General features: G+C 30.8%; 1 protein-coding gene across 1 annotated transcript in view; it reads right to left on the bottom strand.

Annotated features, from left to right (window-relative positions):
- LOC142346294 (clotting factor G beta subunit-like) overlaps positions 1–24276 on the bottom strand; it is a 77554-nt gene that overhangs the window by 37599 nt on the left and 15679 nt on the right. The window contains exon 4 of the mRNA XM_075398809.1: positions 8630–8839. Coding sequence (XP_075254924.1) covers positions 8630–8839 — 210 coding nt within the window. The remainder of the gene's footprint in view (positions 1–8629; positions 8840–24276) is intronic.

The raw sequence follows: 24276 nt of genomic DNA on the forward strand, positions 1-24276 counted from the left end.
TAAAACGGGCCATATATGGTATCTTTCTAATCATAAAACGGACCATAAATGTTACCCATAAATTACCAGATTCTCCATAAAAAGAAAAAAATAATGGAAACTTACATATCATAAAACGAGCCATAAATGGAAACTTACGAATCGTAGCAAGATCATAGAACGAAAACATTTTATGACTTTTATGGGCCATATATGGTCCGTTTTATGGTAAGTAAGTTACCATATATGGTTCGTTTTATGGTAAGTAAGTTACCATATATGGTTCGTTTTATGGTAAGTTAGTTACCATATATGGTTCGTTTTATGGTAAGTAAGTTTGGTCAACCCGGGTTATTCTATTTATTTGGTTTTCAGTTAGTTTAAGCTACCAAAAAACTCAAAACAAATTTTCCAGAATTTAAAAACTTGCAAGATTCCTGCAAATTTTTTTCACGATTTTGGATACGGGCTTAAGGTTTTTCCACGGAGTTCAGTTTTGTAACTTGTTTAATAAAAATAATTTGCTTCAAAGGTATTTTCTAAAATCTTAACACCCTGATATATTTTTGCGTGGATTGATATACTTAAAATTTTTGCGGGACCTTTGTAACTTTTGAATCAACTTGCAAGATTTTTGCAAGATTTCATTCCACTCATCACTAAGGTATGACTCAAAATCTCACCGCGAAAAAGCAATGACTGAATCTGGTGATGACATTTGTCTTACTTCTATATTGTCCCTGCAACAATTTTATGATGTTTTCCTGTTTCTTGTTGACTAAAGGCATTTTGACAAAGTTTTCGGTCTTAAAGTCACTTTGACAAAGTTTCGTATCTCAGCAACTGAAAAATTTTCACGCCGTAAAAACTTGTGCCTTCTTTTGTTGACTTCGCTAAGTTGACTTCAATTTTTTTTTCGTTGATATAGCATGAGCGAGAAACCAATAATATCTGAAAAAGTTTACGAATAATTTAGGTTGTTGTGTTAACCGTATTGATTGGCAGGCTAAAATAATAAAATGCAACAATGAAATCGTTAATATCTTAAATAAATTTTGAAAATCATTGAACCAAAATGATAACATAACAGACTAACTTCGGGAGAATTGCTCCCAAACGACGGCAAGTGGTTGGCTTTCGTATCAGCCTTAGACTTAGGGATACTAGCTTGGGATTAGCGGAGTGGGATGAGGGAGGTTGAAGCGACTGACTTCCTATGCTCTAAAGGATTTCCTTATCCTAAGCATTTATTTATAAGAATTGCTGTTAATAAGATTAGGTTAATGGTTTTAAATGCATTTTACTGAGCAATATATTTAGCATTCTTAAATTATGCTAGTTTTGATACTATAGCTTAAACAAACAGAAGAAATTCACTAAAAAGGAAAACAAGAATACTTTTTAGTATTTGTTTATTTTATAGATGAACTTAATGATGCAAAGGATGCTTTTACAGTTTTGAAAACAATTATTTTGAAAATCATGACTTTCATCAGCTACCTTTTCAAATAAGAATGTAGGCTGATCTGTTCCTCCATAAAAAAACTAATAAGACCTGTCGTCATACGTACAACTAAAAACAGACGAATTCTTCTAAAAAAGGCGTCAAAGCGGTTAAAAAAAGTGAAAGATTTTCTTTTTCGAAAACCATAGATTTCAATGTCTTGAAAACCATTAGCAAAAAATTGAAATAAATTCAAAATGTTTATTTATTAATCCATAGGAAGCCATTGAGACCTGCCATTAATCGGAATGTGTCATGCGTGCACAGAAACAACGTCAAATAGACAAACATCAAAAATTGATTGTTTTTCCAAAAAGCCTCCTTTGAAGCCGTTAAAACCACAATTAATTCGATAAAGACCCTGAACATAGGCTAATAATTTGATATGGTACCTCTATGTAATAACACTAGGTATCAAATAGACAAAAACAAAAGTTCAAAGTTTAAATAAACTTTTATTTTTTTTTGAAAACAATTATTTTCAAAGTCATGAAATCCATCAACTATCTACTAAAATCGGAACATTGGTTCTTCTATTCCTCCATAATAAGCCAATGAGACCTGTCGTTGTCCAAAAATTTCTATGCGACTAAGCAGATATTTTATGACGACAATTGAAATCAAATGTAAATCTTTCATTAAATTCATCTAGAAAAAGGCATCGAAGACGTTAAAATCATACCCTATTCCTTACACTAAATTTTCATATGTTCAATTGTGTTAGAAAGAAATAGCAACATTTCTTTGCCGATACTAAGCTATAAATTAACTAAAATAATAGAAAAAAAGTGGCAAAGACAAATAGGCCATTGTTCATTTTGAAATCAAAGGTTTGTAAAAGTGGAAGCAACCGTAAGCTTTTCACTATAAAGCTTGAAACAATAATTTGAAACTCCTTGAGACTCCTTGAAACTCCTTGAAACTCCGGGAGACCAATTGTACTTGTCAATAGTGAGTCTTGATTTGAACTGTTCTGCTCTGTAATTAACTTTAAAAAGGTTGAAAGTTTTTTTTTAATGCCAACTGATTACAATCCGATTTAATTTGAATTGCAAAATTCCATGAACAGATTGAAACTATCCATAAAATTGCTATTCGTCCACTATGAAAACTTAATTGTTTCGAATTTCATAGCCATAGTTAACTTATTAGTTAATAAATAAAAAAAAATGAAGCTTTTTGGACAACTATCGCGTTAAACTTGAAAAAAAAAACGGCAAACAAATTTTAAATTCAGAGCACTCTTAAAAGTAGCGGAGTGAATTACTCCCTTTGGATTTTGCGAAAAACTGCTTCAGCAGTTTTTGAGTTCGTATTTCCATTAAATTTATACAAACTGGACCAAAGGAGCTCATTTCGTGAAGTTTTTCATGAAAAAAGGCTAAAGTTTGAAATATTTAGCCTCAATTTTAGCCAAAAAAAGAGATCAAAATAGTTCATTGATAATCGTCGTCTTTTTTAAATAACCGGCGCTAATGTGATCGCAATTTTCTCATACTTTAGCAAAATTGTCGAAAATTTAGTCAAAGGTTCCGGAAAATTTGAATAAAAATAATTGAAATCGCTCTAAATTCTCAAAAATATAAACCTCGATAACTCCGCGGAAAAAGCCCAATTCGGAAAAATTATTCTATTTCCATAATCTACGCTGCAAAGTCTTTTTAATGATTCCACTAACAATTCTCTTCAATGGAAATATCTATCGGCCAAATTTGACTGAAGAAAAAAAAGATTGCAGGATAAGTCCCGAATTGCAATCCAAAGAATTGGAATAAGAAATAACCTGACAAAAAACATTTCGTTAGCAACATCAAAATAGGACAGTCAACAAAGCCCTCGACCCTACATGCAAAGAGAAGATTAAATAAACTAAAAAAAAAATAGAACGTTTTTTTCCAAGATCTAGTGTTTCAGTATTCACAAATAATAACCCTTTATGAAAATATTATCTCTATACATCTCCTAAAACGAGTGCTGAAAACAATAACATTGTGGGATTCAATGACAGACGAAAACATAAAGATGCAAAAACTAAAGAAATTGGAAAAAATTAGAATAATTTTTAAAATTTATCTTTAAACTTTATTATAACAAAGTCAGGGTTTTCAAAAAATATAATTAAAAAATGTCAAGATACCTAACCACAGGATACCATAAAAGTTTAGAAGTCATAAAAAACTTAAGCAGTTCTGACGGATGAGAAAAGGAGAACTAACTACGAATGAAGGCAAAATTCACACATCAATTTGAGCATTTCGAAAACAAATGGTATCGCAGTCAATAAACACGTCAGCAAAAACAATACGAAGCCAACAAATGGGCCAAAAATAAGTAGCAAAAGAAGTTCATGAGAACTGATAGTTTGCGAATAAACTTAACAAGACAAACTGACCAGAAAAACAACAACAAAACGAGCAAAACAAAAAAATCAACTTCAATTTTATTTTTGAAAGAAGATAGGGTCAAATTCAAAATTAAACTTCTTTGAACTCAAGCAACTAAATTATATAATTTACTTCTCAATTGCAAACGATGAAATCTTTCATTAGTGATATTAACTAATGAGACAACGAAGAATGACAAAATTTCTTGAAAAATTCGCTAAAAATTCTTAAAAACCTAATTTTAAAAAGTCACACAGAGCAATACCTATGAACTGAAACATTTAACTCAAATATACTCTATTCTCAACAGCAACCGATGAAACTTGTCATTAATGAGATTGAATAATAAGATAGCAATAAGTATAACAACTTTTAGCAAAACTAATAAAATCAGTACTAGCAAATCTCATTTAAGATTTTCTTAAAAATGAACTGCGCATAAAGCACAGAGAGCAATAGCAACGAAAAGATAAAATTATTTGGAATAATCAATCTATTCTTAACAACTGATGAGATCTGTCAATAATGACACTAAGAGACAAGTCAACAAAGTTAACACTAAAATCTCTCAAAACTCAATAACTCGTTAAAATTTTTTGAGAACGCTTGGTGCCAAAGTTATAGAGAGCGTTAGCTTTGGAACCTATGAGAGCTTTCAACAATGGGATTTAATGACAACAAAAACTACAAAAAATACTGGCAAACCTTACAAAAATCCACTAAAAATGTTTCAGAAAGGCCCTCTGAAAGTCATAAAAAACACTAGGTAATAACTGAAATCTTTTATTAAATTCAATTATGCCTCATTGGTAACCAAACATGCCTGCCATTGATGATACCAGGTGATAAGACAGCAGAAACAATTCGAAAAAGGTGCAAAGCCAAATGTTCAATAACAATTAATGACAATAGATAGGGTCATGGTCATAAAAAGTTTCAGCTGCCCCTCTGTGAATACAAGCAACTGCCAATAGGCTAAATTATAACACCTATGTATACTTTTAAAGGAGCTCAAAAGAAGAAACACTGAAGAGAGAAGTCAAATTGACGCACGTGAGAACAAAAATTCCCTCTCGAAAAATGGAAAGTTTATTCTAACACCAATTTCTCAATCCAATTTAAAGGTGGTTTAAAACAAATTACGTCTCAAACCTAGTCGATTGTTTGCTCCTTTTATTACTCTGGCGTAATTAAAAACACTGCATCAATTTGACTTTTCATTGAGAAGAAAATTTCCAAACACGTGTGAGCATATCTTAAAAAATCACAACATTACAGTTCCTGAAATACAATTCAAAAGGTGAATGAAAAACTTAAAACTACGAACTGGTTCTTTGACCACAAAACAATGCCAAACAAAAAACTATTTTACAAGCTCATTGAAACAAAACAAAATCATTCAAAGTCTATGTACTTTTATGAACAGTGTGTTGAAAACAAAGATGTTGACTAACAAAATTCCCTAGATATTCTGGAGTGAATAATTACTTTACAAAAGTGTAATGTTAAAAATTATTCCAGAGACAGATAACCCATCAAAGAGTTCTATCTGCTCAAGCTCAGAAAATTTGATAGTTACACAAGACATTCCGAAAACTTCAAAAAGATATAGCAAATTTTTCTAACTCTTCATGAATGTCCTCAAAACCAATTGTTTCTAGCTAAAATATGTTTCAAAAGTAACTTGCAGCCGAAATTTTGCTGCAGAAAGAAGAGGCAAACAGAAGGAGGAGGGCGAAGAATATTTTGCAAAATAAGTAAACATTACAAAAAGTGGCTCGATTCAGTCACGCTGATGTCCGCAAAACCAAAAATATGCAACTGAAAAACAGAAATTAACACAATGAAAAAATTTTAAAAAAACACTCTGTGACCCTACATACCAAAAAGCTGTACAGACGGCAAAAATTCAGAAAATTTGAACGAAAATTAAAATTTATCGAAAATTCACCAAAATTTGTAATAATGATTTCTTCAAAACACTTTCTTGTCAGTAAAGTTTTCCATTACTTTATCACCAAGCTCACAAATGATTAATTCGCACCTAAATATTGAAAAACTTTGAAAATCACCCTCAAATGAAAGAACTTAAATAAATTAAATTTTATTGAATAGTTAACAAAAACGTTTGATATTAAATCCGATTCTTTTTCTCACAAAAATTTAAAGTAAAACAAACTTAACTCCATAAACAGTTTCATTGGCCCCAAAAGTACGAAAAGTGCAAAAAATAACCAAGCTTTCCAACACAAATTTAAAACAAACCTCAAATTTTTTTGAATCGCCGCTAAAGTTATTGATACGAATATACTCAGATACTTTTCATTGCCAAAAAACATCTAGCAACCCATTTTCCAGCTCAATAAAACTTTCTTTAGCCCCCTAAGATTAAAAACTTGAAAAATGACAAAAAAATGCAAAGAACTTGATATGAATTGCAATTTTTTATGAAAAATCAACAAAAAAAGGTGACACATTTATTTTTGAAACAATATCCCTCTTCCTAGAAAATATCCCCCAAAAACAAATTCAAGCCTGAAAACAGTTTCATTGGCCCCTACAGTTCGAAACGATAATGATATTACCCTATTTTTTTTAAAAAAATCCAAATAGTGCAAATCTCAAATTCCTCATACTAATGTCTTCGGATAAATTTCTTTGCCAAAAAACATCTAGTAACCACTTTCTAAGCTCGGTAAAACTTTCATTAGTCCCTTAAGATTACAAACTTGACATATAAAAAAACAAATTCAAAGAACTTGACAGAAATTGCAATTTTTTTGAAAAATTGACAAAAAATGTGGACACAATTATCATTGAAACGGTTTGCTTCCTCTTAGAAACTATCCAGTAAAAACAACTTCAAGCCTGAAAAGATTTTCATTGGCCCCTACAGTTTGAAAAGATGAAGAAGTGTCAGAATTTTTCAATAAAAAAAAGCGAAAAAAACTGAAATTCTTATTTAAAAGTCGCTTAAATTCCTCATACTAATATGTTCACATATCATAAATATCTCACTTGTCTCTATAATCTATCCCGTAACCCATCTTCAGGCCTAACAAAGGTTTCTTTGACCCCTAAAGATAAAAAAGGATCAGAAAAGGGCAAAAATTCTGAAAGAAACAACAAAAATTACTATCAATTTCTGTGTTGAAATATGCATTACTATAACAAACAGCACAAAAAATAGATATAAAGAAGTTATGTATTGCAAAATACCTTAATACCCTAATACCCATCTAACGAAAAACTGAAACAAAATGACAAAAAATTGTTAAAAATTGGACTATTTGGGGCTCAGAAACAACAAAACATGACCTTTTCACCTTCAATTTAGGCCTTCCCAGCGGGTTAAACGCAGCAGGTTAAATTGATCATTGCAGCGACAAATATTTTACAAGTAGTCATACTGTCACTGTACTGTGTCCTTAGTATCACTGAAGGCTTTCTCATTGCGAATGTATACAAGTGACTAGATGTAGATTCATATTACTCCCGGGTTGAGAAAAACTATGTAAGAAATAAGCTGAAATGCGCTCATTTTTCAAAAAATACAGCACAAAAACCTTACATAAAAATGCGCTGAATAGTGCTGAAATGCGCTGAAACTTTGCAAGAAATTCGCTGAAATCCACTGAGTTTTCAAAAAGCAACAATGACTGACAATCGAACCGTGCTCTCCGGTGCCGTAGCCTTCAGTCAATCCACTGCGCCATTCATACCTGAAAATCTTCCTATTTAGTTTGATTTTATAGCAATAGACAGTTTAGGAATAAATGCGCTGAAATTATGTAAGAAATGCGCTGAATTTTTAGCGCATTTCTTTCATTTTTTCAGCGCTTTTCAGCACATTTTTTAAGACAAAAGTTAATCGTTAAATAGGGAAAACTAAATGGTTCGAAATTAAGGAATCGGTGTCAAAAAGCGTTTAAATCCACTAATTAATTTTAAGAAATGCGCTGAATTTCGAATAAATTCCTTACAAATTTTGAGCGCATTTCAGCGCATAATTATGTAAGATTTTTGCGCTGAAAAAATTGAAAAATCAGCGCGTTTCAGCTCCTTTAAGCGCAATTCAGCGCTTTCAACTCAATTCTTACATAATTTAAGCACATTTAGTGCACTTCTTACAAAATGATGCGCTGAAACGGCGCTGACATCTCGACCCGGGCTGAGAGGTATATTATGAATTGACATGAAATTCAAGCATGCTTCTGTTTTCTTTAACTTTTAAGCAGCAGTGCATAAATCAAGAAAAATGATATAATCTATAATTTTGCATCTATTCAATTAAATAATGTTTGTTACTTTTGAATTTTGTTGTTTATGAGCGTTCGATGAGCAAAACAGTATAAAGTTACATTGAACCAAACTGCTCACCCGTACCTATCTCTAGGGGAAATTCGGTGCTGAGTCAGAGTCTAATTTAGATCAAATTTTGCACTGAGTTTGGGTGATCCAGAGCCAAATCAGTGATTCATTTTGATTTATCTTCTGATTCAGTGAAATACTGATTGTTTTCTTTGAATTTTGCTCTGATTCAGATAATTTCAGAAATCACTTCACAGTTAGTTTTGAAATCCTTCTGAATCAGTAATAAAACTTGAAAATTTTCTGAAATTGCTCTGAATCAGTACTGATTGCCGCTGAGACTTACGTACGGGCACATTTTTTGAAGCATTAACTTCGCGCATGGTCCCTTTTCATAGGTCAAGGTAGACAAGGGCGGGTGGTCCTGTGGAAAGTACAAGGCATAACTTACTATATTTAGTAATATCTTTGACCTTTCCCTCAGTGCAGAGGTCAATTGGCTTCCTGTAATCGTCAAACTCGATCGCAGCATTCAAGATAATAAAGGCGACATTTACCCCATCTTGCAGATATCCTCTAAATTTAGTTTCGTAGTGGATGTTTTTTACGTAATGTATCTGCCTGCTGTGCTTCGTGTCGTTCAAGGCGTAGCTGTAATCCCCTGAAATATTCAAGTGTAATAATTGAAATACTGAACTGGCAAAGGAACAGGTATATTGTATATTTCATACAAAAACTGGTAGCTTGGTTCACTAATCTCCCGTAGCTAAGGCTCAGTGTAATCAGTACTGATTCAGATAAATTTTGGAGAATTTTCAAGTTTTAGTACTGATTCGGAAAGATTTCAGAATTCTTTGTAAGAGAAAATAATTAGTATTCTTCTGAATCAGAAGATAATTCAAAATGAATCACTGTAGTAATTCTGAATCAGTCAAATTCAGTGCAAATTGTGACCTCAATTAAACTCTGACTCCGAGCTGAATATGTTTTAGAGTTAAATACTGAACTCCCGTTGCAAGGTTTGAGAAAAAAGATCGTTATGACTGCCCTCTTCTAATACGGCCACCTTAACACTTATCTAGAAACGTAGGAAAACCTTTTCCCGATATGTGGATGTACTTTTTTTTAGTACCTATAAATACGTAAAAACTAGTAAAATAATTTGCTTCAAAAGTCACCTGGACAATTTTTCCCCGCGTTGACCTTTCATGGGAACCATATCCAAGAACCATATATCGTTCCGTACAGGCCATACAGAAAGTTCATTGCATGATCTTGCCATGATTGCCACGATTTGCATGGAGTTTTTTTGCGGCAAACTGAGGGTTTGGCATACATTAAACCATCTGAGTCTTCTTTCTCGACAAAGTTATATCCATGGTTCCTTTATGGCATTCCAGAAACCATACACGGCATCCAAGTATTCCATGCAAAATTCTTAGACACGCTTTTAGGGATCGAGGGGGCACTTATTTCACGCTTTTTACGCCTGAGTTTGAAATTTCATGCTATCTGCATGAATGCTATCTTTTCATGCTATTTGCATTTGATGCTATCTTTGTACATACGGGGTACTCAACACTCAGTTTAAAGTACCCATGAACCCCCAAAATGCACCGAGCATTTATTAAAAGAGACCTATGAGCAGACTTAAGGTCGACCGTACTGGATATGAAAAGACCATTGGTCGACTTATGAAAAGAGTTCAAGTCGACGATATCAGATTTGAACAGACTATTGGTGGACCAGTATTGGATATGAAAAGACCGTTGGCCGACTTGTGAAAAGACTTTAGGTCGGATATCACTATGGAAGTCGACCGTGTATTTAAGGTAGGGAAATTACCCCCCATGTCGACTTTATAAGTCTTTTCATAAAGTCGACCTCTCAATTGGGGCGTATGGTCAGGCATATGGTTGCCAAATTTTCCTGGTCACCATATATGTCTTGGATATGGTTTCCAAGATTTATTTATGGTGGTCAACCCCCTCCCCACTGACAATTCCACTGTCACTGTTTTGTCCCCCGTGAATTTCCCAGTGTTGTTAATTTTTAACGTGGAAAACAGAGTTCTCAGCCCCTATGATGACATATGTCTTTAAAGTAGAGTAAGTAAAGGCGAAATATCACCTAATTAACGTAAACTGAGCTATTTTGTATTAAAATGATAGAGCTCCAAATGGAGCTCCAAAGATGGATTTTCAAATTCTAGACTGCGCATTTGGTTTCATTAATTGAGGTTTCTTGAGAAGAGCTCTAAAAACTGCGCCAAAAGTTCTTCGTCAAATTTCTTGAAGTTTTTGATTTAAAATTAATTGATTTTTAAGGAAATGACGTCGTATATTTCTGGATTTTACTGGCCCTAAGCACATTTCATTAAAAATTGTAGCAAATCAGTTATAAAAACTATTCGAAAAACTGTTTTGAGTTAACTCCTACACTGATTTTAGTGCATTTGGAAACAACTCCCGGAAAGCGATCATTACAGACCCAATGGGGAATTTGGCACTAAGCGAATCGAATGTGTAAAAATTTAGGTGTCATAAGGATGTCGTAAGTCATAGGGATGCTTTCAGCAACGTTCAGCGTCGATGGTAGTGCATTTAAATAGTTGGTAGACAACAGAATATAAAAAAATATATCGAAATTTAACCGAAATTTGCTGAAACGGAGTTCGGTTTTAATCAGGTATTTGAAAGTAGTGGAAAAAACAGGGAAATGAAGCACCACTAAAATTTTGTTTTGTTTCCTAACACTATCACAGGAAACCAGCCACCAATAAAATTTAACCCCTTCTCCTTACACTAATCCATGAAGTGGTTACACCAATCCATGAAGCGGTTGGGGAACCAAGACCGAAGGTCCTTACACCAATCCAATCAATAAAAAACTACATGACAGATAAATTAATATTATACTAATAAACATGCTCCTTGAATTGATTTCTAGTATGGCCATATCTGTATCTATGAAGATAAATACACAATCTACACTTCAGATCTAGCACAATCTAGCATTTCTAAATCTATAGTAAGAAATATGTTTATTAACCCCACACATACAACATGTTAAATATAAATTCTTATCATTATAATGTTTTCCTAAATGTTTAGTATAATCCTTTACTTTGACTACATTCTATTCGATCAAAAAATGCAAAATTTACATTTCACTCTTTAAGAGTGATTCACTCTTATTCGGAGTGATCCCCAGTAGAAATATCGCTCTTTTTCACTCTTAAAGAGTGATTCCATCTTTTCGATATTTTTTATACCTTTTATTTCAAATTATCTATACTTTTCAATAAATTTATATTTTCTTCTATTTTTTCTATATTTATTCCATTATTAATAAGAAATGATACAAAATCATAGTATTTACATGAACAAATTTCCTCTGTTTGGCTAATAACTAATGGACTTACAACTCTAGGATTAATTGTTTTCTGACTCAGATTTCTACTAAATCCTCTAGTTATTTCTACATCTGGATGTTGTTTCTTTACATGAGCTCTTATCCCATCATATCTCACAATAGAAGCACAATATTGACAATTAACTTTAGCTGAAGTACAACTTCTACATGTATACTTACTCTCATCAAAATCAGTTAGTGGTTTTATATAATTACATTTATTACAATTTCTGATTGGTGTAACCACTTCGTGGATAGGACTTCGTCCATCAGTGGAACTTCTTCGCAGATGTTTCACCATCGGTGTAACCACTTCTCTGATCTGTGGAACAGCTTCTCTGATCTGTGGAACAGCTTCTCTGATGGCGTAGCATGACCGAAGGTCCATCTGCGTAGCAGTTTCACTGATTAATACTTCTGAGTTATAGTTAGGGTTAGGGTTAGGGTTAGGGACTGAGTTAGAGTTAGGGTTAGGGTTAGGGTCTGAGTTAGAACTAGAGTTATAACTAGAATCAGAACCAGAACTAGAGCTAGAACTAGAGCTAGAAACAGAATCAGAACTAGAGTTAGAGCTAGAGCTAGAACTAGAGTTAGAAGCAGAACCAGAACCAAAACCAGAATTAGAGCTAGATTCATTTTTTAAAGAACAACCCCATGGAGAAAAATCTTTAGCACAAATAGCACTTATTGTTATATTACCACATATACATTTATCAATTTTATCTTTATGATATGATTCGTACTGATATTTTAAACAAGCAATGTTTCCACATTTGTAGTTACACTCTAAACATTTTATAACCATTTATAATTGGTCAAATCTGCGAAGCAGTTTGGTAAACCACGAACAAAGTTCGTTCACTGATTTCAATTACACTCAACATATTTACCCAAGATTTCAATTACATCTTTAGTATTATCTTTAGATTTGATACACTCTGCTAAATATTTATTTCCTAACGTATTGAGTATATTAGTTTTACATCTCTTATCTAAAATTGCTTCAAGGATTAATTGCATTTTATTTTTAACATAATTTATAATTTCATTTCTAAATTCTTCATTATTTACATATAGACTGTTTAAATTCTCTCGTCCCTCTTTATTTAAAATTCCAGTATATTTAAGAGTGTAACTGCTTCGCAGATTGGGCTTCGCCAATGTTTCACTATCTGTGTAACAGCTTCGCTGATCTATATATTCCCTTTCATGTTCCAGATCTTGATCTTGATCTTGATCTTGATCTTGATTTCTGCCAAATCCATAGTTCAATAATGTACTTGTTCTATTCAACATAGTACTCGCTGCAGTTGCCATATGTCCGTTATTTCTTACTGTTATATCAGGACTCATGAAATTATATATCCTTAAACCTGAACTTATAATACCTAAAATAGTTGAAAATAATCTAAGACCATTTGCTTTAACCACTTCCTGAGTTAAAACATCATTCTGTATTTTAATACCTTTTAATGTAAGAAGTTTATTAAAATAAAACTGATAATTATCATGACTAATAAAATTTCTATCTGTTGCATTTATCATGAGTGGTTTCATATATGCTATAAGTTTATTTATATCTTCTCTTCCTAACTCATCTTTTAAACTAAGAGCTTTTAAATCAAGGAAACCAACTCTTGAATCATATATCATTGTTCTATTACTACTAATAAAAATAAAAGTATTTTCTTTCTTATTATATTTAATTATACCATAACGAAGTTCATCTGACATTCCATCTGTACAATTATAATAGTTACTATTTAATTCAATAATTATTTTATTGAAGTCATGTTCACATTTATATATCTCATTAAAATTTTTAAATAGGTCAGGTCCATTACAAGTTGTTAAATAAATAGTATCACAACTCATTCTTGCTGTATTAAATATTTGAGCTGATTTATGACACATTACAATCATTTGAATATTATAATGTCTACCTTCAGTAAAAAAATAACCCATATCCTTATTTAACCTATCACCCATATCATCAAGTACTATTACACAATTTTGAAATTTATACATATTATTTTTTGTGATCATGTTTATATCACATTTATTAAACCCAGTATAAAACTTATTAGACTCAGGATCTATCGAGTCTCTATCATCATCTTCACACACTATAACTATATTTTTAGCTTGATTTTGATCTTGATTTTGATCTTGATTTTGATCTTGGTTTTGATCTTGATTTTGATCTTGATTTTGATCTTGATTTTGATCTTGATTTTGATCTTGATTTTGATCTAGATTTTGATCTTGATTTTGATATTCATTTTGATCTTGATCTTTGACTGAGTATAATTTTAAGTATTGTCTAATAAAATATGTTTTACCTGTACCAGTTCCACAATAAACAATAGTATGTAGTGGTAACTTTTGGGGAATTTAATAATAAATTTAATATTGATAATAATGCTATGAGTGATATCAGAATAAAAGATATAGGAAAAGATAAAAGTCTAACACCAATTGAAATTGTTATGAGAGATCAAACTCCAGATAATATCTGCGAAGCAGGTTCCCTGATTAAGGAACCTAACATCAACATTAATGTAAATTTACATTCAACTGAAGGTACACATTGGGTTTTAGTTATAAGAAGAGAAGGTGGTCCTGTTTATTACTTTGATAGTTTTGGTTTTGATACGCCACCATTATTTTTAGAAGAATATTTTGATCTAGGCTCTGATGAAAGAATACAACAATATGATGAATCTTATTGTGGGGCTTATTGTTTATACATGATCTATCTTATTGATAGAGGATTTAGAATTAACATTGCTTTGAATATTCTAGTTAATTGATGTAAATATCCAGGAATGTATAATGAGTGTTTTTATTTGAATTGTAGTAGAGGTGATTTTAACGATAATGTTAATGTTAATGATAATGATAATGTTATTGATAATGTTAATGATAATGATAATGATAATGATAATGATAAAGATAATGATAGTGATATTGTCATTGATAAAGATCTACGAAGTAGCTTTGCGAATAATGATAATGCTGATGATAATGATAATGATAATGATAATGATGATGATAATGATAATGATAATGATAAAGATAATGATAATGATAATGATAATGATAATGATAATGATAATGTTAATGATCTACGAAGTAGCTTTGCTAATAATGATAATGATAATGATAATGATAATGATAATGATAGAGATAATTTTATATATCAGGGAACTTGCTTCACAGATCTATTTGATGAAAAATATCAAAGGAGTAAATCTAATAGGAATAGTAATAGTAATAGCATTAGTAATAGCAGTAGTAATGGTGAAACATGGACGAAGTCCCATAGTCCTACTAATAATATCTCTATAAACACAAATGATGATCTATATTCATGGCTAAATGATGATGATATAATTACTGAAGCCGCATTCCCAGATAACTTTAGATGTATAATATCTGGTCCTAGTGAATGTGGTAAGACATTCTTATTGAAAAAACTAATTCTAGCTAGTATATACTTTGATAAGCTATACATCATTGGACCTACTGGTGATCAGTACCATGGTATAGAAAGAATAAACCCAAAAGCAGATGTTGAATTTATTAAAGATATAAAAGATTTACCATCTCCTGATAAACTACCCAAAGACTTAAAGAAACTAATGATATTCGATAATGTTAGAGCCAAAGAACCAGTTATTAATGAATACTTTTGTAGAGGTAGACATAATAACTGTAATATGATATATCTTAATCGAAACCCTTTCTCTCTGGATAGACAGAGTGTTAGAGAGAACTGTAATCTATTTATTTTATTTGAACAGAGAGGTAAAGCCCTCATATCTATATATCAAGATTTCTTTAATAATGTGGAACTTAGTTATAATGATTTTGCTAATATATGTAATAAGGTATGGAAAGAACCGTATAATTTTTTTGTCATTGATATAACTAAAAATAAAAATATTAATGGTAAACTAAGAATTAATTGGGATCGGAGAGTTTTATAATTAAGTCTAAGTATAAGTATAAGTCTAAGTCTAAGTATAAGTCTAAGTGTAAGTCTAAATCAAATATAAAGTAAAACTTAATACATCACCATTAAAGTCTATTGGTCTTCCATGCTCATCTTTAATATGAAACTCTTTATATTCTATTCTATCTTTAGTTACATTTTGATATAAGATATTAGTTGGTATAATATTTATCAAGTAACCTGGTGGTTCAGTTAGATTAAAAGTATATAATATGTCTGTATCCTTACCATTATCTTTAACACCAGATATCACATTACAATGAATGTTAATATTACTAAAACCCATAATATCAATAATTTTCTGAGATTTATATTTACCTTTTTTATAAATTATTTTTCTAAATCCTAGTAATGAGGCTAGTGAGTTTTCTATATGAAAGCTGAGTGCTCCTTCTTTTATTTCCATTAAACAATTCATCGTATTCTTATCAGGTTCTATTATAACATTACCATCAGTTTCTTCTTTTATTAATTCTGCTATGTCAGTTAACTCATATGCTCCCGGTGTAATAGTTGAATATAGCAATGGGATTCCTTTATAATTATAATTAAGTATAGATGTAATGTTTGGGCTTGAGGTAGAGATAGGATTAAGGTTAGGGTCAGAGATAAGAGCCCGAGGTAAAGTTTCATCATCTTCTATAACAGTACTAGCATATAAGAATTGATTATTTTTCCTATTCACATTAAACACCGAATTATAAACGGATAATCTAATTAAACCTAATTTTGATGTTTTAAGTATAGGTTCGCTAAAGTTAAAATTTTCTGTTGGCTTTATCATTCTAAAGTTAAGTGTGTGTTCTTCTTTAGTTTTAGTTAAAGCATCTTGTATATTTTGTAGTTCTCTCAACATTAAACTATCGGTGAAACCGTTTCGTGAATCAGTCATTTTTTATCTAATAAAAATGGATTTTAATTTGGATACAACTTATGGTTACAATAATGATATAAACAAAAGTAAGATTATAAAGTATAAACCAAATAATCTAGCAACAATGAATACGGTTAATACCAATATTAATATCATACTCAATAGAGAAGAGAATCACTTAAATTTGCATGATTCATATCTAGAGATAGAGTTTGTTGTATCAAATGATGCTGGTGGTGTATTTGCTAATGATGCTAATATCAGATTAGTTAAATATGGTATGATGGCATTGTTCAGTTCAATTAAGCTTGGAACTAGTGGTGTTAGGACTATTGAATATATAGATCATTGTCGTCCTAATCTATTGATGTATAAGTTATTAACTAGCACTGATGATGAATATGAGAGTGGTTTTGTTAGAAATCAGGGCAATAGAGATAGTCAACTTAAAGGTGACCATATTGCTGTAGAACGAGGTCATATGTATAAGATGGTTAAGATGAGTGATCTATTTGGTTTCGTAAATGATTTAGAAAAGATTATATATGGTTTAGGAATTAAACTAATATTAAAAAGGAATAATAATGATAGAGCTCTATATAGAGTTAATGCTAATCCTGGTGCAGTTGCTAATGATGGTAATATAGAAATTAGAGATATATCATGGTGTGTGCCTAGTATTGATCCTAGTAATGATAATAGAATTATTGTGCAAAAGGGTTTAAATAAAAAGAATAATGTAGACTTTAGTTATTATGAAAGGAAGACATTTTATAAGAATGTACCCAATGCTACTAACTTCTTGTTTGATCTGGGTATGGAAAGTGGTATGGAAAGACCGCAATATATAATAGTTGGTTTTGAAAATAATAATGTTAATGAACAAACTCATGATGCAAGTACATTTGATGTAATGAATGTTACTGAATGTTATTGTAAGATTGGTAGTGAGTTTTATCCCGAGGATAGAATGAATATTAATTATGGAACCAATAATTATAATGAGGCTTTTAAAGAGATTGTTAGCTTTAATAAAGATTATAATGGGCTACCACATAATATAAACCATATATAAATCATAGAAAATTCAAAAGTAATTACAGAATATATGTATTCGATACTAGATATCAAAGGGATCATATAGGTCCACAACCAATACAACTTAATTTTAAATTTAGTGCTGCAGTTGCAGATGTTATATGTCATGCATTAGTATTAACTAGAAAGGTTATTAGTGTGAGTAGTGATGGTAATAAGATGGTTGATATTATATCATAATTATAATTAAGTCTTAATTATAATTATAATTTTAGATATAACTCTAGCGATAATTTTAATTATAGTATAGTATAGTTATTTTTATAATTATATACATAACCATATACTTATACTTATTTTTATAGGTAGTCAGCTCTAATTGTTACTCTTGTTAATACCCAACTATTTCTTATTAGTATTAATAAAACCTTTAGCATAAATAATATCTAATTCTTTTTATTCTCTAGAGCTAAGCCTCCAGCTTCAAGCTTAATCTTATTCTTGGGCCTAACCTTAGGCTTAGACCTAGTAACAACAAAAGGATTATACTTTTTAACTTCCTTTATTTTTTATATATAGAAATGAGTCTTTTAAATAAGTTCAAAGCCAATTCATATTGTGTTGGTGGTAGACATTATAGTGGTACTAATAATATAAGAGGAGTTATCTCAGCCAAAGGTACTAAAATGTTAAGAGGATCCTGCACTAAATGTAGAAGGAATAAATCAATGACAGTATCTGATGCAACAATAGAAGCTGAGGGATTGAAAGATTTCTTTAAGAGTGTTGGTAAAGCAACAGTTAATTTTGGAAAGAAAGTTGCTAATATTCCAATAAGAGCATTAGAGATTGCAAGTAAAATAGGAACTGCAGCTGCATCTAGAAACCCTAGAGCTGCTTTATCAGCCACACCTGATTTAATTAAATTTGCAACTACTGGTGAAGGTATAAATGTAGTACAAAAAGGAAGAGGTTTATACTTAGGTACAAAGAAGAGATAATTTAATTCTAACTCTACATCTATCGATCTGCGAAGCAGGTTCCCTGATCGGTGTAACCGCTTGGTTTACCACAGACGGAGTCTGTTCGCGGATAAATTTTAATACTAATATTATTATTACTAAATATGTTATTATAACTAAACACTAGTAACTTTAGTTTAAAAAAACACTTAGTTTATTTTTCTTGTTCTTCTTATAATCCTAATATACCTTGACTAATTCATTATATTCATCATTATCTAAATTATTATCATTCATTGATTTAGTATATAGTTTATTAAATTTATCACTAAACTGTTTAGCTAGAATATACAACTGTGGATATTTTACAATTTTATCTCTTATTTTAGTATTAATTGTTTTTCATAATGAACCACAAACAGTTGCTGTAGCAAACGCTGTGGGTATAGAATAAGGTAATCCTATACCTGTTAATGCAACTGATGATGTTGTTGCTGTTGTTGCAATTGATGATAATAGTTTTTCTGTTATCTCAGCTACGTTAATATAATTTTTATATCTACTTAACTTCCTATTATAATTATTAGTTTCAGTTTCATAATAATTTCTAATATCTTTTGTAATGTTAATATTTTTGTTAAATTTATTATTAGCTTGAATCTTTTCATTTATCAACCGTTCTGATACTGATGATAAATCTGGATACAGTAAGCTCTCACTCGGTGCTGTTGGCTGACTAATTTTCATTAGTAAAAAAACTTTCTATTTCTTTCGTTATATCTTCTTGTTTAAAACCATAATGCATCTCAAGTCTGTCTTTCTCTTTATTATCAAGTAACTTACTTCGTAAAAGTATAGAAATTATATATTGTACTATAACACCTCTAAGAGATTTATTGTATTCTTTCATTTCCCTTAGACCACTAGTAAACATTTCATCTAGTTGTATGTTAGTGATATTCTGATTAAACTTATTATTATCAAATTCTTGTTTTAAATGGTTATACTTAGAGATAGTGTCAGCGGCAATTTTATTTCAAAAGTTAACAGTATTTGTGACTTCATTTGCTGATTTAATGAATTCCTTAATTAGATTTTCATTAACTTGTATTTTTATTTAGCTGTAATATTTTAGTTGTAACTTTATCAAATTCACCTTTTCTTAGTTCAGTTATGTTTCTACTTAAAATATCAATTTTATTAGAAGAGGATAATAAGTTATTGTCACAATACTCTTTTTTAACCACATCCTTTTCCTCTATTGGAGGATGAACATTTGTAATTTTATAGGTATCCTTCATATCAATATTATCATTATCTTCTAGGAATAACCCACGAGCCTTACTTAGTGTTAAATTGTTTGTTGATGTTAATGTTGATTTATGTTTAGCTTGATTAAATCTATTTCTTGTCATCTTTGTATTTGTTTACAGAAAGATTTGATCCAGCTTGCTGGCTTATGACCGGAGGTCTAAATTTAATGATTCTAAAACTTTATTATTAGATTCAAAATCAAACTCAGATTTTAATAATTCCTGTTTGTAATATTTACCTTCTATTATCTCTCCATTAATATCTTCTATCTTAAATGTTGGTGGTTGTGTTTTTAGAACTTCATTAACTTTAAATAGTTCTCTATTCCAATTAGAAGTGTATCCCTTTGAGAAGATATTGCGTTTATCTGCATTTCTAACATAATCACCGACTTTAAGTTTTGGCTTAATATTCTTAAAATTAAAAGTGTATTTAACCTTATTAGGATTATTAGAAGCATCAACAGGTGTCATATTAATTGTTGAATGGATGTTATTGTTATATGTTATGACTGCGTCACTTAGTATATTTACCCAATTACTATCACCATTGATGATCATTGTTTTAATTATTATGTGTAATAATGTTCTATTGAATCTCTCTATAAACACAGCTTTTAAATCACTATAAGTAGAATATAGCTCTATCCCTGAAGCGGCTTTGCCGGTTTCATATTCTTTAAGTAAAGATTTAAATGTTTTATTGTAAAACTCACTACCTCTATCTACCCTTAACTTTTCTGGCTTTCGTCCTTCTGATAGGATTGTTTTAAAACCATTAGTTATAGATAAACCAGATTTATTCTTTAATGGAATAGCCTATGCATATGTTGTGAATATATCTATAACTGTTAATATAATCTTATAATTATTATTGTATTTACTTAGAGATGACTTATCAATTAAATCAGCTGACCATTTTTCATCTTTATAAAATGGTATTATTCTTTCTCTTCTAAACTTTTTTATTTGAGGACTGAATATTTCTTTAGCTAGGAATTGTTGTTGTTTTTCCATCATTATTCATTTACCATAGTTAAAAACAAAATTATCTAGTTGCTCTTGATTAATAATATTCATAGATAATAGTTGTTTAGATATATCTAGCATTTCATCATATAATCCATCATGACCAGCTTTTGTTTCTAGTATTAATAGTTCTATTCTTTCTACTAAACTATTCGGGTTGCGTTTTAATCCCCTGCCAAATATATCATCTCTTACCTCCATTATACGTTTTATTGTTCTATATCTAGCACTTTTCTTATCCCCTTTTCCTAAATCATATCTAATATCCTTTAAAAACATTTTAATTTTGTTTTCATCTTCCTCAATATTATCATATGTTATATTTGATTTAGTAAGAAAATCAGTAAATCCACCTGAAAACTCATATACATTATCCCTAACTAAAAATGGACCCTGCTCTAGAGTTATATCAACACCATTCATTTTATATCTCCTACTAGGTAAATCTACGAGTTCTAATTTTAATTGAGGATTAGTTTGAGCCCCCATGTCATGAAGTAGTTTGGCTGTTTTTGTATCAACATAAACTGGTGCTATATCTTGAGTCCCCTTTAACGTTTCACCAATCTTGGAAGCAGTTTCATGAACCCGAGAAGCGGTTTCACCCATCTGCAAAGCCATTTCATTAAACTGGGAACCAGCTTGCTCGATCTGCGAAGCAGTTTCACCAATATGCGCAGCAGTTTCACTGATCATCTTAGTTTGTTTATCTAACTCTTGATTTCGCCAATCTATTGCTCTCAATGTTTGTTCACCTAATGCTAGATTGTGTTCATTGTTTGCATTTATCTGCGAAGCAGTTTCACTGATAGTTTTTGTTAAAGGATCAAATAACTCTTCTATTTCACCATAATACTCTTGTTGTTTTAATTTATCTTCTAATCTATTTCTTCTGTTTTGTTTTTCTAGATTGTTTAACTCTACAAGTTTCTCTAGTTTAGTCATTTTTTATAATTATAATAAATCATTATATAGTGTAATTGCAGCAAGGATTAACCTTCTATCATCATTAATGGTTAGCTCTTTAATATAATTTATAAGTAGGTCTTCGTTTAAATTTAAATATGCTTCACAGATTTTATTTACTAGATCTCTTTTGAATAGATATAGATTCTCATCGTGAGGATAGCTTTTAATGTTATTTACATAAAACCTTTTATCACTAAATTTCTTTAAACTAATCTTAGTTGTTTTTGTTGTTGTCATGTTATTACCAACTTTTTGTATTCTACATTCATCTACTGTTCTCTGTATATTATTCAATAATGCATCATAATACTCGTCATGTTTAGCATTATTATGCTTCTTTATTTCTTTTTCTTTAGTATTCTTTGGGCTATCTTTAAAACTATAAGTCTTAGGTGTTAAGACTATAAATTCCTCAATAATCCTACTCCCAAGCTCGTGCTTAAACTTGCCGGGGACTTTATTATTTGTCTTGATTGGTTTTTCGAGATTGGATAGATCCATATGCTCATCACTAACTTTACCTTCACTATAACTTAATACAAAACTGTCTGTATCCATATAGTGAAGTGTTAAATCTTTGAGGGATGTTTTTAAAATATTATAGAATACATCATACATGTGTAATTTGCTAAGTTCAAGTATTGTTACTCCCACATATACAGGTGAGCTATATTCTATTTTTTTCTTTATATATTCTATTTGGCTATAATCTCTATATCTAGTTATATTCTTAAATGTTGGTTTACTTACACTTTTCATTATCTCTTCTTCATCATGCAAGAACTTGCTTTGAAGGAAGTGTAGGGGATTCATGCACATTTTTCCATATAGGCAGTTATTCATTAATTTCCTTACATCCTTCTCTGCTTCAGTTTTAGCTGTTGCTCTTTTATTTGTGTTCTTTTGTATATAATCTCTACATATATAGTCTTGTTTAAATTTAATTACTCTATCTATTTTTATTACTTTTACTCCCATCTCAACATAGAACTTTAACATCCTATAATGAACCATATATTCTGTTTTGTTATTTTGATCTAAGATTAATTTCTCTGATCTTGCTTTGCCTCCATCTCTTTCTCTGTAACCTATTTCATTATCAATTATCTTTCTCCTATTAGGCATTAGTGCTAGTTGCTCTGTTCTCTCTTTACATTCATTAGTATAATCAATATCACAAACTATATAATAACCATGATCACTATCATCTGGAGTATTTAGTATAGTGTCTAGAGTAGTAGTAGTAAACTGGAAGTCCTTATAAGGTAGCAATTGCATCATTGCATAACCATATAGGTTGTTTGCGTCTATGTACCATATGGTCTTACCACTGTCATTGCCATTGTCATTACCATTACCATTGCCATTACTATTACTATTACCCTTGACATTACCATTACCATTATTAATATATCTATCACCCATTGTTCCACATATACCACCTCTCTTTGCTCCAACAAAATCATCTAACATTTGTTTATCTTGCAATGTAACTAGTGTAACACCGCTTGACATTAACCAACAATCAAAACTGTAACCTGGGAGACTGACGTAATGTAGTGGATTGAGCTTGAATTCTTTCATTTTTAATTTAACATATTCATTCATGCAATAGTCTAATATTTCAACATCATTCTGTAAATACTCTATAGTTAGATCTTTACCAGTTTTTTGACTGTTTTCATTATTAAAGTTATCTACTTCTTCTTGTGTTGGTAATTTATTATGTAGTGAGGATTTGAAGTCTTCTATTTTCAGATTACCTATAACTCCTTGGTAGGTAGCTTTGCTACCATTGGCAGATTCGCTGTCAAACGACTTTGTCGTGGTTGGGGAACCAAGGCCGGAGGCCCTTCCCAAGTCATCTAAACCAAAGTATTCATATGGATATAATGTTTTAGTTTTACATCCGTATATCTTTGCCATTTGATCTAGAGGCATAGCTAAGAAGTTATAAATATCTAAGAATTTGAGACATCCAATGCTAAACATCTTAGACTTACCAGCAGCTAGTGGCATGTTATCTACTTTTCTTTTATCATTATTCTGTTTGAAGAGTTCACTGTATAGTATGTTTAAGTCATAGCCAGAGCCATTATGGAATATTACAGGAAGGAAGTTTTGTTGTTCATACCTCAGATTACATATCTTACATGCTGGTCCTCTATATTTACCAGTTTCATGACAATGATCTCTTACTTTATCGGTGTAACCGCTTCGCGGATTAATACATGTTTTGCTGCAGATATGACAAGTGTTACTAGTTTCATGGTATAATTTATCTTCTTCTGTGAATATCATCTTTTCATTATGTTTGAATTTATTTTCTGTTTCTATCTCTAATAGATCTCTAGCAAATCTTTTGATACAATCAAGACCGAAGTAGTGCTTGAAGTTACCTTGCCAGGTGTAACCCACAGCTATTGGAATATGTTCAGCTATTACATATTTACAATCATTAGTTGTGACATCGGTGAAACC

This window comes from Convolutriloba macropyga, chromosome 9, assembly GCF_964194025.1.
Source record: "Convolutriloba macropyga chromosome 9, txConMacr16.3, whole genome shotgun sequence".
Classification (NCBI taxonomy): Eukaryota; Metazoa; Xenacoelomorpha; order Acoela; family Convolutidae; genus Convolutriloba; species Convolutriloba macropyga.